Here is a 14,587-nt window from a genome sequence, read left to right as displayed (position 1 = left end):
AGGATCTGTACTTGTGCTAGGTGGTGTCTGTTGTTGGCCTTCATTTGCCTAACAAGCCTTCGACTTAAAATGACTCCCTATTCTCTTGGCGCCTATACAGGAATGGTGAAATCTCACCACTGGCCTAACTTGGAAGAATACGTGATACAGCTGATAATGGAAAAAAAAAAACAGCTACCATCAGTTGAACCGATTCCGACTCATGGCAACCCCATGTATGTCGGAGTAGAACTGGGCTCCATAGAATTTTCAATTTTCAGAAGCAGATTGCCAGGCCTTTCTTCCAAGGTACCTCTGGAGGGATTCAAACCTCCAACGTTTCAGTTAGCAGTTGAGTGAGTTAACCGTGGCACCACCCAGGGACTCCTGGTAAAGAAATAAGTGGCTGCTATCACTCAGACCTTCCTCTGCTCTGACGGGACTTGCGTGCCCTTGTCTGTGGCAGTCCAGCTGTCATCTCGCAACGAGAATAACTGATCATTTCTGTCACTCGTCTTTGCTGTATCTGTCCCCGTCTGGCCTGTCCTTATTGCCTCTCTGTTTTTTTTTTTCTTTTTCCTTCCAAGTCATAACCACATTTAAGTTCAAGATTTTTTTTTTTTTAAGAACAAAAACCAAACTCACACAGAAGCCACAGGGAGGGAGTGTGGGACAGCAGTGACTTCTGTTAACAGAAGCATACATAAGACATGACAAGGGTCCTGGACACAGGTAGACGCTCCCTGCTCCTCCTCATCTTAAAAGATGGAAAATGAGAGAGAAAACCTTAGGGTAAGATGCGCCAATGCCTGCCCTTGTGGGCAGAGCCTGCCCTTTCTGGTAACCCATGTCTAAGGCAATCAGAAAGAAAGAAATTCTAGATGACAGAAAATACACATGAGAAAAAAAAAAAGGTTCTGAATAGAACATTTTTAAAGTGTCCATCTGTTTTAATGAAGCCTCTGGGGCTGAGAGACAACTCACCTGAATATATGAGTAACCGTGAGAAAGAGTATGACTACCCTGCTTTGAAAGATGCCTGTGCCCCACAGTTTCAATGAATATCGGAGATGTCTGCCAACTCTCCTGCCAGCTTTAGCTTATGAGTCAAGTTGAATCTTTTAATTAAAAATTTATAATGTAATAATAATACTTAAACTCACATTGCACCTTTTCCCCCAGAAGCTCCAAAAACCTTCTTAACATCAAATCATTCATCTTTTACAGCAATCCTGATCAGGTCTATGAGAGCCAAAATATTTTAGTAAGTAATTTAAAATAATGCTTACCAAATGAACTACTTTTTCCCTGTTACACTCTGCAAGGTACTGGGGCAAGAAGGGGTTAAGCCTGGGGACGCGGAGAGTCCAAACAAGGGTGGTGACAGGCCAGCTCTCCGCCTGTGCCCTATGCCACCTTTAGCTGCAGCCAGGTAAGGAGGGAGAATGAGCAGAAGTGCAGGTGCCAGGGTGTCAGGCTGCACACTGAAGTAGTTACCTACGAAGATCTATGCTCACTGCCCGAACAATTAGAGTTTCTCGCAGTAGGTGCCAGGCATTTTTATTTTTAAAGGTTCCCCAGGTGAGTCTGACGTGCAGCCTGGATCACACACCACCTGTGTAGTAAGAGCACTGAACTAGGAGTCCTAATCCCTGCTGACCTGCCTTGTGACTTGTGCAGGCCACTAAAACTCTACAGGCCTCAGTTTCTACATCTATAAAATGGCATCACTGACATTTCTCTGATTCTCCAAACCAAACCCACTGCCCTCGAATCAATTCCTCCTCACGGTCGACAGGGCAGAACTACCCCATAGGGTTTCCGAGGCTGTCATCTTTATGGAAGCAGGCTGCCCTATCTTTCTTCCTCGGAGTGGCTGGCGGGTTCGAACCGTCGACCTTTTGGTTCGCAGCTGAGTGCTTTAACCACCGTACCACCAGGGCTCTGATTCTAAGGATTGATTACCTCCCAGGATCTCTGCTTAACATTAGAGAAAATCAAGTCCTCTTCCCCCTTGTAAAGCATTATCAGACCATCCCCCTGCATGAGTGGGTCTCAAACTTTTTATGTAAGAATCAGCTGGGAGTTGCGTGTGTGTGTTTTTTTAAATGCAGATTCTCTGGCCCCACCTACACATTCTAACGCAGGAGGGCTGAACAGGCATTTTTATAAGTACTTCATGCAGGTAGTCTTTGGCACACACTTTGGGAACAAGGCCCTTTCTGAACAGATTCTTGCCAAGTGCATTTATAGCAAGGTGTCTCCCTAAACAGTAATGGGCCTGGGGCCATGATGACATGTGTCACTGGCTCCCCCCTCCCAGCCCCCTGAGAAGACTCATCTTTGATCGGGTGAGATTATCAGATTGGAAAACACAGACCTGGATGTGCCACTTGCCACCTATGAGGCTGTGGGAAATTTTGCCTCTCTGAGCCCTCCACTTTCTCCTCTGTAAAATACGGTGTCACAGATTGAATTGTGCCCCCCAAAAATATGTGTACCAATTTGGCTAGGCCACGATTCCCAGTATTGTGTGATTGTCCACCACTTGGTCATCTAACGTGATTTTCCTATATGTTGTAAATCCTACCTCTAGATAGTTAATAGAACACTCCTTAGAAGCAAGGAGGGTGAAACTATGTCTCACATACTTTGGACATGCTGTCAGGAGGGATCAGTCCCCAGAGAAGGACATCATGCTTGGTAGAGGGCCAGTGATAAAGAGGAAGACCCTCAATGAGATGGATTGACACAGTGGCCACAACAATGGGCTTTAGCATAACAACGATTGTGAGGATGGTATAGGACTGGGCAATATTTCCTTCTGTTGTGCATAGGGTTGCTATGAGTTACAACTGACTCGACGGCACCCAACAACAACAACATGATAGTTAATGAAGTGGGACAGGTGGCAGTTATGTTAATGAGGCAGGGCTCAATCTGTAAGATTGGATTGTGTCTTCAGCCAATCTCTTTTCAGATATAAAAGAAGCGAGCAGAGAGACAGGGGGACCTCATACCACCAAGAAAGCAGTGCCCAGAGCAGAGCACGTCCTTTGGACCTGGGGTTCCTGTACGGAGAAGCTCCTAGTCCAGGGAAGATTGATGACAAGGACCTTCCTCCAGAGCTGACAGAAAGAGAAGGCCTTCCCCTGGAGCTGACGGCCTGCATTTGGACTTCTAGCCTACTAGGCTGTGAGAAAATTAATTTCTCTTTGTTAAAGCCATCCACTTGTGGCATTTCTCTTATTTATAACAGCACTGGATAACTAAGTCGTAAGGTGATACAACAAACTTCATAGATTGCTGTAGTAATTAAAGAAGATGTTGTTGTTAGGTACTACTGAAGTCAGCCCTCAGCTCCTGGCAACTCCATGTGCTACACAGTAGAACTACTCCATAAGGTTCTCTTGGCTGTAATCTATACGGAAGCAGTTTGGCAGACCCTTCTTCCACAGAGCTACTGGGTAGGCTCGAACCACCAATCTTCAGTTTAGCATCTTATCACAAACCACATGTGCCACCCAGGCTCCTTAATTAAAGAAATACATTAAAGCATAGGTACCCAACACATATGATATAGACTTCCTTACAATATTACAATCTTGTTGGGGAAAGGAAAACAAAGGCAATGTTTAGACGTGAACAGGTATAGTCATCGGGGATGGGCAGGGTGCAGGGGCACAAAGGGGGCTTTGCCTTTAGTGATGGCAGGGGGTGGGAGTGTTCTGGGTTGATTACATCAGTACATGTCTCGGGGATGTTCCTCCTCCTCCTTCAGCTGATGCCTCTCTGAATCCCCGCCCATCTTTGTCAGCGTCTATAAAATACATGACCTAGGACGGGCAACTCAATTCACGATGCCCCACTAATATCTGACTCAACTGTTGTGATACTGTTAATTGTGGCCAAATCAGTTGCCATGGAGTCAATTCTGACTCATGGTCACCCCACGTGTGTCAGAGTAGAACTGTGCTCTGTAGGGTTTTCAGTGGCCTGTTTTTCCACGTAGATCACCAGGCCTTTCTTCCAAGAAGGCTCTGAATAGACTTGAGCTCCCAACCTTTTGGTGAGCAGCTGAGTGCTTACGTGTTTGTATCACAAAAAGCAATTGTAAAATATAAACTAAGACGATCAGAAGTATGGAAGAAAAGAACGCCCATGTGGCTTCCTTGTGTATGAGCGACTGCAAACGGTTGACGCCGACAGCACTTGGAGGCTAAACATCAGCAGAAGCAATAAGTGAAAAGGCCAGGTTAAAAAAAATTCAGCGACTCCTGAAGGAAGTCAGTGTGAATATTCGTGGGTAAAACTCACCCGGGGGATGCAAAATCTTGACCAGAACACCTATCTCAAAGCTGTGGGGAGCAGCAGGTGAGAACAGAGACTGATGAGCTCCATCAGACCAAGGGCTAAAACCCCAAAAAACCAAACCCACTGACATTGAGTTGATTCCAACTCATAGAGACCCAATAGGATAGAGCAGAACTGCCTCATAGGGTTTCCAAGGCTGTAATCTTTACCAGAGTAAACTGCCATATCTTTCTCCCTCAGAGCACTTGGTGGGTTTGAACCACTGACCTTTCGGTTAGCAGCTGAGCTCTTACCCACTGCGCTACCAGGGCTCCTTGACAACTACCTTGTGACTAAAAAAAGACAAGCCAGGCAGCAGCCAAAGGAAAACAGCTGACAGCGCTTTGGGGCCTCCCTCTACCACCTCATGGGTGTGAACTGCCAAGTCAAACCAGCAGGTAAGAAATGGTGCCCTCCCAGTGAGAGTACAGTGCTGGCCATTACACGCACAATGGCTACAGTCTGTCGTTTATACCCACATCTCTCTCCTAAGTGGTGGGCTCTTTCCCAAAGAGGCACAGAACCGTTGGACAAGGTTGTTCTTTTGGTTGTTAGGCAAAGCTCCTTTCCGTGGCTGCAGATTACACCTTCAACCCTCGTCATTCACACGGTGCTGCAGGTTGTACGGAGGGATGTCAACACTGGGGCGGTCTGTTATGGACTGAACTGTCTTACTCCAAAAAATGTATTGTAAATCCTAACCTCTATGCCTGTGGTTTGGAAACCCTGGTGGCGTAGGGGTTATGTGCTACAGCTGCTAACCTAAAGGTTAGCAGTTCAAATCCGCCAGGCACTCCTTGGAAACTCTATGGGGCAGTTCTACTCTGTCCTATAGGGTCGCTATGAGTCGGAATCGACTCGACGGCAATGGGTTTTTGGTTTATGCCTGTGGTTGGAGCCCTGGTGGTTCAGTGGTTAAGATTTGGCTGCTAAGCAAAAGGTCTGCAGTTCGAACCCACCAGCCACTCCTTGGAAACACTATGGGGCCGTTCTATAAAAAAATAGGTTCACTATAAGTCAGAATCGACCGGTCGGCAATGGATTTGGTTTGGGTTTTTGGTAGGCCTGTGGTTGTAATTCCATTTAGGAATGGGTTATCTTTGTTATGTTAATGAGGCAGGATTACTGTAGGCTGTGCCTTGAATCAATCTCTTCTGAGATATAAAAGAGATTAAATAAGCAAGCTAGGAATGAGATGGGAGAAGAGAGATGCCAAGCCGTAGGAAGATCACCAAGAGACAAGAACCTTCCTCCAGAGCCGACAGAGAGAGAAAGCCTTCACCTAGAACCAGCACCCTGAATTTGGACTTCCAGCCTCCTAACTACAAGAAAATACATTTCTGTTTGTGAAAGCCACCCACTTCTGGTATTTCTGTTACAGCAGCACTAGATAACTAAGTCCATTGTCACAGCTGGGACATCCCCTCCGAGTATGGGCTCTGCTCCTGGGGCAACACCTTGGATGTCCATGAATTGTGTGCTTTAGACAATCCTTTTGTCCCCTACTTGTGCTGCTCCCTGTTCTCTCTTGCTCAGAAGAACTACTGGCCAATTACAGAAGAAAGGCTTCCTGACAAGTCCTCTGCTGGGTCAGTTCATTCTAAAATGAGCCGAAGCTCTGTGGACTCACGTGGACGCCCTCTTAATAGCGCCATGTTGGGATGTGAAGCAGAGCCCCGCGTTGGCTTTCAGCTGCTCTGGACTCATGCTCTGGGAGACTCTCCCTTTAACAAGCTGTCTATTAGATCTGCGGGATTCCCGCTCCATGAAAATACCTTCTTACTCGCTTAGTATGGATTTTCTGAAATTTACTTGAAACCAAGTGACCGATGCAACCACTAACTGTTCTCAGGGCCACTCGTGGAAGACGTCTGGGAAAAACAAAAGGTTCCTCCACCCTCACAAGAGCTGCGTGAAGAAGCCCTCAAATATTAAAAATATTAAAACCCCATTTTATAAAAATCTAAGTCTGCAGTGGCTCTGCTTTTGTCTCCCTCCACCTCCAACGGCACAGAGGAGAGAAAGGACACTTACAGAAGAAAAGCAGGTCATGTTTCCGTGCAAGAAACATGTCGCCTGCATCCAAAGGTGCCTCAGTGACACCCTGCACCCACCAGAAGCAGAAGGTCCAGCTAGAGGGGTCTGGCTTTAAAAGACATCACCAATACCCTTTCCCAGGAATGAGACCTCTAAGGGAGGGGGGTCCTGGTGTTGTAAACGCTGCCTCATAACAAAAGTAACATAAGTAAGGATCTCACCTACCCAGGAGCCATGTTGCAAGTTTTTATTTAGTTCTTTGTTTAAAAAAAAAAAAAAACCTACAACAAAAACTTCTGTTTAGCTAGTATAACCATTGACATAAGAGCCGAGATACTTGTACACCAATACTCACTGGAGCACTGTTCACAACAGCCAAATGTTGGAAACAGCCCAAGTGTCCATCAACAGATGGATGGACACACAATACGTGGGATATCCACACAATGGAATAGTATTCAGCCATAAAGAGGAATGGAGTTCTGATATATGTTACGACACCGGTGAACACTGAAGACATGCTGAGTGAAATCAGGCAGACACAAAAGGACCCCACTTATAAGAAATATCTAGAATAGGCAAACGGGTAGAGGCAGAAAGTAGATTAGAGGTGACCCGGGGCTGGGAAGAGGGGGCACGGGGAGTTATTGCTCAAGAGGTGCTGAGTCTTTGTTTGGGGTGCTGAAAATGTTTGGAAATAGTTGTGCAGGTGGCCTACCACGGTGAATGTAATTAATGCCCTGAATTGTACCCTTAAAAATGGTTAAAACGGCAAAGTTTATGATATATATATATTTTATTATATTAACAGTTTTTAAAAATACAAAAAGGAAAGAGCTGACATGCATTCTGGATCACAGCCCTACCGAGAAATGGTTAAGCAGAGACACGTTTTTATTAATACTGATAATAAAAAGGCTTTGGCAAGACAGGCTGATTATTGCCCCCATCACGAATATATCTGTTCATAATACAAATAGATCTTGAATTCATTTTATCTTAGTCTCTTTAGGATATTTATCTTTAAAATACACTACTTGCTTTATGATGAGCAAACAGACCATAGCCTGAATCACAGCACTGAACCCCACCCCTTGTGAGGATTCCAGGGTGGGGACCACATCTTTGTATGTCCTGATGTGACATACGTGTTGCATAAGTGCTTATAAAGTACACTGAAGGAGCCCGGGTGGCCCAACGGTTAAGTGCTCGACTGCTAATTGAAAGGTAGGAGGTTTGAACCCACCAGCCGCTCCTTGAAAGACTTGGTGATCTGCTCCAGTAAAGACTACAGCCTAAGAAACCCTAAGCAGGCAGTCCGTCTCTGTCATACAGGCCGCCATGAGCTGGAATCAATTTGACGGCAAAAATCAACAACAAAGTGCATTTATGTAAAGTCAATCTTACTTCACCTCTATCTCATGAAAGATGTGGTGGGGGTATTTTTACCTGGGGGGAGCATCCCCCAGTTGAGTGGTTTTGGAAAGAAGTGGCTGTCACACTGACCTTTAGTCATGTTCTTATCATGTCAGAAGCCCTGTGTCCATGGGGCTCATTTTCAATTCTCTACCAACTTCAGGGTCTCCCCTCTACCATACTGGTCACCTCCCAAGCTCCCAAGGCCATACGCCTTTACAGCCATGCTTAGGGGTGGGCAGGCTCAGTCTTGTAAAAGCAGCTTGAAGCAGCACTGACATCTCTCAAGTTAGAAGCTTGGGGGTCTATAAAATGAACTGATTCCCTACATCAAAAGTCTGTCAATCCAAATGCCATAAACGGAGTTTGCGTCTAATAAGCCACATAGGTGGGATCAAGGGGCCATATGAGAACAGAGGGTGACTCGGGCATACGGCAGAGAAGCAGAGTAAGAGGGGGAGTCACTGTGGTCTGCACAGGAGATCCTACCACCACCTCGCATCTGTAGGACACTTACTGCTACAAAGCACTTTCGTGCATATGAATTTTTTTTTTTAAAATCTGTGTCTAAGGCAGAGCTGGAAGACTGGAAGGAGTCCAGGTGACAGTGATGAGACCTGGGGCTAGAACAGGCCTGTCCCTAAATCATCGCTTAACTCTGGGAAGGCTCTTAACTTCTCTGAGCCTCAGTTTCTTCTCTCTTGGTCAAAGACGCTAAATGAGAATAAGGGCACGAATTACATGATTTCTCTGAGTCCTTTCATCCCTGAAACTCTATGATGCCATTTGTTTTAACATTTTTTTCATGTGTAATTGATTGTTGTTGTTCGTTGCCCACGAGTCAGTTTCAACTCATGGAGACCCCATGTGTGCTGAGTAGAACTGCACTCCATAGGGTTTTCAAGGCTGCTTTCAGAAGCAGATGGCCAGGCCCATCTTCTGAGATGCCTCTGGGTAGGTTTGAACCACCAGCCTTTACAGTTAGTGGTCCAGCGCTGAACCATCTGCACCACGCAAGAATTTAGACGGTGCTTTCGTGACACAAAGAAAGTCAAACACAAACCTGTAGAGAAAAAATGCTGGCTTAAAGCTAGTTTCGGCTCTGCTGTTTACTCATCAGCTGTGTGACCTTGGCAAAACGAACCTCTCTGGGCCTCAGATCTCTCGTCTGGAAGTGAGGACAGTAAGACTCACCTTTTAGGGTGGTTGTGCATGTTAAATGACACAGGGAATCAGAAAGCGCCTTTAGGCTTGAATGAGCTATAAAATGGGATAAATTATTATTATAATCACCAATACAACATTTCATTAGCCTTCTAAAGTTACCTGACAAGGGAAACAAAGGAACTCAGCAGGCTTTACTGTTTTCCCGCCATAAATCCTAACCAGGAAGCAAAGCAGGAGAAAATAAGTTTTGCTCCTTCACTGCAACGGGATGTCCGCGGTACAGACTTCGTGAAGTCTCCCCACCCCCATCTTAGACCTGTGAACTACATGAAGAAGGCCTAGGACATTGATGGGGTCGCTGGGTGGTGCAAACAGTCAAGCACTCGACTGCTGAAAGGGTGGTGGTTTGAACTCCCCCAGAGGTGCCTCGGAAAAAAGGCCTGGTGATCTGCTTCTGAAAGGTACCAGCCCTGAAAACCCTACGGAGCTCAGTCTACTGTGCATACACGGGGTTGCCACGAGTCAGAATCAACTCGAGGGCAGCTGGTTTGGTTTCGGTTCAGGGTATTAACAATGATGATTTTCTCCACTGTCAGGGAAACAAAAGATCCTTCAAGGTCCAACAAAACCATCATAAATATTAAATAAGTTATTGTGCTCAGAGAGGCAATACCTGTTCTGGCATACTTTCCAAAATGAAGACCAGAGCTCCCGACCATGGCTGCTTGTTTCGCACTCCATTATAGAAGCTCCGACTCCCAGCCACCACCCTGCTACGCAGCCCCTTCCACATGCTGGAGCTGAGTGTGAGGAATCCTGTGGAAGATCTTTGTAAGACAAGCCTCCCGCTCCAAGGCGCTAGCTCCTTCTCTTGGCGTTACTACCTATTATGTAGCTGTGTACAGCGCTGGAAAGAAGTTCATCTAAAAGGTGATAAGCTTTTTTTTTTAAGGTAATAAAATAACAGGACCTTCATCTCTGGGAAATGTTCAGGAGGTGCATCTTGATATTCTTTGTTCTCTGACCTTCCTGAGTGTGTCTGGAATTTAAGCACTGAAGATCTCCGGCTACGAGTTCTATCACGGAGGTCAAGGTGTATGAACCACGTAGGCTTTAATTAAACAGAATCTCTTCAAAACCACAGCTTGCGTGAGCTGCATGCAACAGGAAAAGGTTTCTTTTCTAAAACCTTAACTCTTATTTTAAGGGGCCCTAGTGGTGCAGTCATTAAGCACTCGGCTGCTAATGGAAAATCAGCAGTTCGAACCCACCAAGCGGCTGCTCTACACGGGAAAGATGTGGCAGTTTGCTTCCGTAAAGACGGCAGCCTTGGGCAGTTCTACTCTGTCTGTAGAGTTGCAATGAGTCAGAATCGACTCAGCGGCAGTGGGTTTGGTTTAACCCTTATTATATTAATTTTGCCCTTTTTTTAACCTAGAAAATAAAAGCAAAGACAGCAAATACTTTAAGGGAAAAGACACGATCTATCTTACCCATCCTTTCTATTTCCAGCAAGGAGGCCCATAATAGATGCTCAATATATGCTTGCAGGAGTGAATTCTTTTTAAGAATGTCATAAAGAACATGCACACTAAATCAGAATATTTTTAAAAACATTATTGTAACGGCACCATCTCAAAATAAAATCTATAATAGTACGAAGGGAAATTGAAACTAATTTCGAATGAACTAATGAAATATAAGTTCCAGGCCTCACGGAAATCCGGGGCTAGAATGAATTCTTGACTCATGCCTCTTCCTATGTCAGCCTCGCTGGTGCTCTGAGATACGTCACCAACAACTTGGCATTTCAATGAGTTAAACTCAATGCATTTTTTTATAGCCCTAAATGTATCTACGTAGAATAAAAACAAGAGAAGCATTAAGTTGTTTCAGCAAACAGACTTTAGGGATAATTACTAGAAATGATCATCTTGTCACAACCCATACATTTGCGGATAATTGCTGGAAATAAACGTCTACTCTCTCCAGCTGTTGCTTGCCACCGTTCTTTCCTTCAGTGGCTCCCGCTGAACGCAGGACTGGTAAGTAGTAACTGATTTAAACCTCTGAGTAACATATATCTTCTGTATCATTATATACAGTTTGGGGACAATATATTTCCTGCACTTTTTATTGGGTAACATGGAAATGAGTGTTGTCAGCCTAATAACAAACAGCCCTAATATTATCTGAGTTGCTCTCTTGCATTGACAAAACTGGTGATAGATTGAGTTGTAACTGAGATAGAGAAGAAAGTCTCTCACTCGTAATGCTCTGCATAATTAATTTATCCCCACTCCAGCCTTCATGTAGGTTGAGCCCTGAATCACAGAGAAGAGCCCAGGGCGTTCACCCCTCCATCACACACATGTGTACCGTGCAAGCTAAGCCACAGGAGCGGCTTGCTCAGGAAAGAAAGCACTTTACCTTCTTGCACACAGATGGTCTTATCACTTGGGATCCAGCCTAGGGTCCCGTTAAGATGCTTCACGCACAGTCTTTTTGTGGAGCCCTTCAGCTTGAATCCATCTTGGCAGTGAAACCGGGTCACAGAGCTTTCAAAGAAAACCCCTTCGCTGGGGATCCTGAAGCCATTCTCGGGGATGCCTGGGTCAGCACACACGTTAAGGTCATCGAGCCCTACAGCAAAAGAGAGAGGAAAAGGCGCTTCTGAGTATATTCTCCTAATGCCAGGGGTCTTCCTAGGAAAATGGCAGATACTGTATAATTTCACACATCTTGGACCACCTGAACTACACCAACAAAAAACCCGAGATCATACACAGTCTAGTGCACACTTCCTTCTGCTCTTTGTTCTTCGCTCAGAAAAGTGCTCTTTAGAATTTTCACTTCAGTGGCCAAGAGGGTCCTTCGAGGAGGTGGTATGGAGTGGGGAGGCTAAGGAAGGTAAACAAACAAATCCAGCGCCACAGCAGAAGTGCCTAACGCTGAAGGCAGGTGAGGAGGCAGGCACGGTTCAGAGAGCAGACGAAATCCCAGCCTGACCTGGAAGGATGGGTGAGATTTCAGTGGGAAGGAAGACATGATGGCGCCCTAATGGGGACCAGCATGAGCTATGCCGAGGCCTGGAGGGGGTGAATGTGTTCAGGAAGCAGCAAGGGGACAGGATCGTTATAACTCAGGACGTGTGGTAGTAGAGGGGTGCCAGGAATGCACCCACGTGCTCCCCACATCTCGGACCCCCCCCATCAACCACTCCTCAAGGCCTGCTCAGATATCTCCTCCTCTGGAATGCCTCTCTTAATCCCACCTCCCTCCACCCCCAGGTCAACCGGGCAGAGTTCACCACTCTACTGTGGGCACAGCTCTGGACCGGGTTACTGGTAGAATGGTCGCCTCCCCTACCAGCCTGTGAGCATGGCTCTGCACTGAGTTACTGGTAGAATGGCCACCTCCCCTGTCAGCCCGTGAGCACAGTTCTGCACTGAGTTACTGGTAGAATGGCCACCTCCCCTGCCAGCCCGTGAGCACAGTTCTGCACTGAGTTACTGGTAGAATGGCTGCCTCCCCTACCAGCCTGTGAGCACAGTTCTGCACTGAGTTACTGGTAGAATGGCTGCCTCCCCATCAGCCTGTGAGCACAGTTCTGCACTGAGTTACTGGTAGAATGGCCACCTCCCCTACCAACCTGTGAGCACAGTTCTGTTCTGAGTTACTGGTAGAATGGTCGCCTCCCCTACCAGCCTGTGAGCACAGTTCTGCACTGAGTTACTGGTAGAATGGCTGCCTCCCCATCAGCCTGTGAGCACAGTTCTGCACTGAGTTACTGGTAGAATGGCCGCCTTCCCATCAGCCTGTGAGCACAGTTCTGCACTGAGTTACTGGTAGAATGGCCGCCTTCCCATCAGCCTGTGAGCACAGTTCTGCACTGAGTTACTGGTAGAATGGCCACCTCCCCTACCAGCCCGTGAGCACAGTTCTGTCCTGAGTTACTGGTAGAATGGCCGCCTTCCCATCAGCCTGCGGGCACAGTTCTGCACTGAGTTAATGGTAGAATGGCCGCCTCCCCTACCAGCCCCTGAGCACAGCTCTGCATTGAGTTACTGGTAGAATGGTTGCCTCCCCTACCAGCCCGTGAGCACAGTTCTGCACTGAGTTACTGGTAGAATGGCCGCCTCCCCATCAGCCTGCGGGCACAGTTCTGTACTGAGTTAATGGTAGAATGGCTGCCTCCCCTACCAGCCCCTGAGCACAGCTCTGCACTGAGTTACTGGTAGAATGGCCACCTACCCTACCAGCCTGTGAGCATGGCTCTGCACTGAGTTACTGGTAGAATGGCCACCTACTCTACCAGCCTGTGAGCATGGCTCTGCACTGAGTTACTGGTAGAATGGCCACCTACTCTACCAGCCTGTGAGCATGGCTCTGCACTGAGTTACTGGTAGAATGGCCGTGTCCCTTACCAGCCCGTGAGCACAGTTCTGCACTGAGTTACTGGTAGAATGGCCACCTCCCCTACCAGCCTGTGAGCATGGCTCTGTCTTGAGTTACTGGTAGAATGGCCACCTCCCCTACCAGCCTGTGAGCACAGCTCTGTCTTGAGTTACTGGTAGAATGGCCACCTACCCTACCAGTCTGTGAGCACAGCTCTGTCTTGAGTTACTGGTAGAATGGTCGTCTCCCCTACCAACCTGGAAGCATGGCTCTGCACTGAGTTACTAGTCGAATTGCCACCTACCCTACCAGCCTGTGAGCATGGCTCTGCACTGAGTTACTGGTACAATGGCCGCCTCCCCATCAGCCTGTTAGCATGGCTCTGCACTGAGTTACTGGTACAATGGCCGCCTCCCCATCAGCCTGTTAGCATGGCTCTGTACTGAGTTACTGGTAGAATGGCTGCCTCCCCTACCAGCCCGTGAGCATAGCTCTGCACTGAGTTACTGGTAGAATGGCCGCGTCCCTTACCAGCCCGTGAGCACAGTTCTGCACTGAGTTACTGGTAGAATGGCCACCTCCCCTACCAGCCCGTGAGCACAGCTCTGCACTGAGTTATTGGTAGAATGGCTGCATTCCCTACCAGCCTGTGAGCACAGCTCTGTCTTGAGTTACTGGTAGAATGGCCACCTACCCTACCAGCCTGCGAGCATGGCTTTGCACTGAGTTACTGGTACAATGGCCGCCTCCCCATCAGCCTGTGAGCACGGCTCTGCACTGAGTTACTGGTAGAATGGTCACCTCCCCTACCAGTCTGTGATCACGGCTCTGCACTGAGTTACTGGTAGAATGGTCACCCCCCCTACCAGTCTGTGAGCACGGCTCTGTACTGAGTTACTGGTAGAATGGCCGCCTACCCTACCAGTCTGTGAGCAGGGCTCTGCACTGAGTTAGTAGAATGGCTGCCTCCCATACCAGCCTGCGAGCCCTTCAAAGGACAGGTCCTGTGACTTTTTCATCTTTGTCCCCAGAATCTATCACAGTTCCAGCATAGAAAGTGCTGCACAGATGTGTGTGAATGAATCAAGACAGCTGGAAAAGCGGGTTGGAGACATACTGGGGTGAGCCTAGGAAGCCAGGCTAAGCGAGGTGGCCAGTGTGGAGCCACAGGGCTGGGCAGGGAGTACCTCAGCTTGAGGGGTGAACTGAAGGACAGTGAGCCCAGAAGCCCACAAGG

The 14,587-nt window shown here is 47.3% G+C and overlaps 1 protein-coding gene across 1 annotated transcript in view; it reads right to left on the bottom strand.

Annotated features, from left to right (window-relative positions):
* Positions 1-14,587, bottom strand: part of SUSD4 (sushi domain containing 4) — a 165,291-nt gene that overhangs the window by 61,393 nt on the left and 89,311 nt on the right. The window contains exon 3 of the mRNA XM_064276853.1: positions 11,383-11,595. Within this exon, the coding sequence (XP_064132923.1) occupies positions 11,383-11,595 (213 nt within the window). The remainder of the gene's footprint in view (positions 1-11,382; positions 11,596-14,587) is intronic.

The sequence above is a fragment of the Loxodonta africana genome, chromosome 25, assembly GCF_030014295.1.
Source record: "Loxodonta africana isolate mLoxAfr1 chromosome 25, mLoxAfr1.hap2, whole genome shotgun sequence".
Lineage (NCBI taxonomy): Eukaryota > Metazoa > Chordata > Mammalia > Proboscidea > Elephantidae > Loxodonta > Loxodonta africana.
This window is presented reverse-complemented; position numbering and strand designations above follow the sequence as displayed.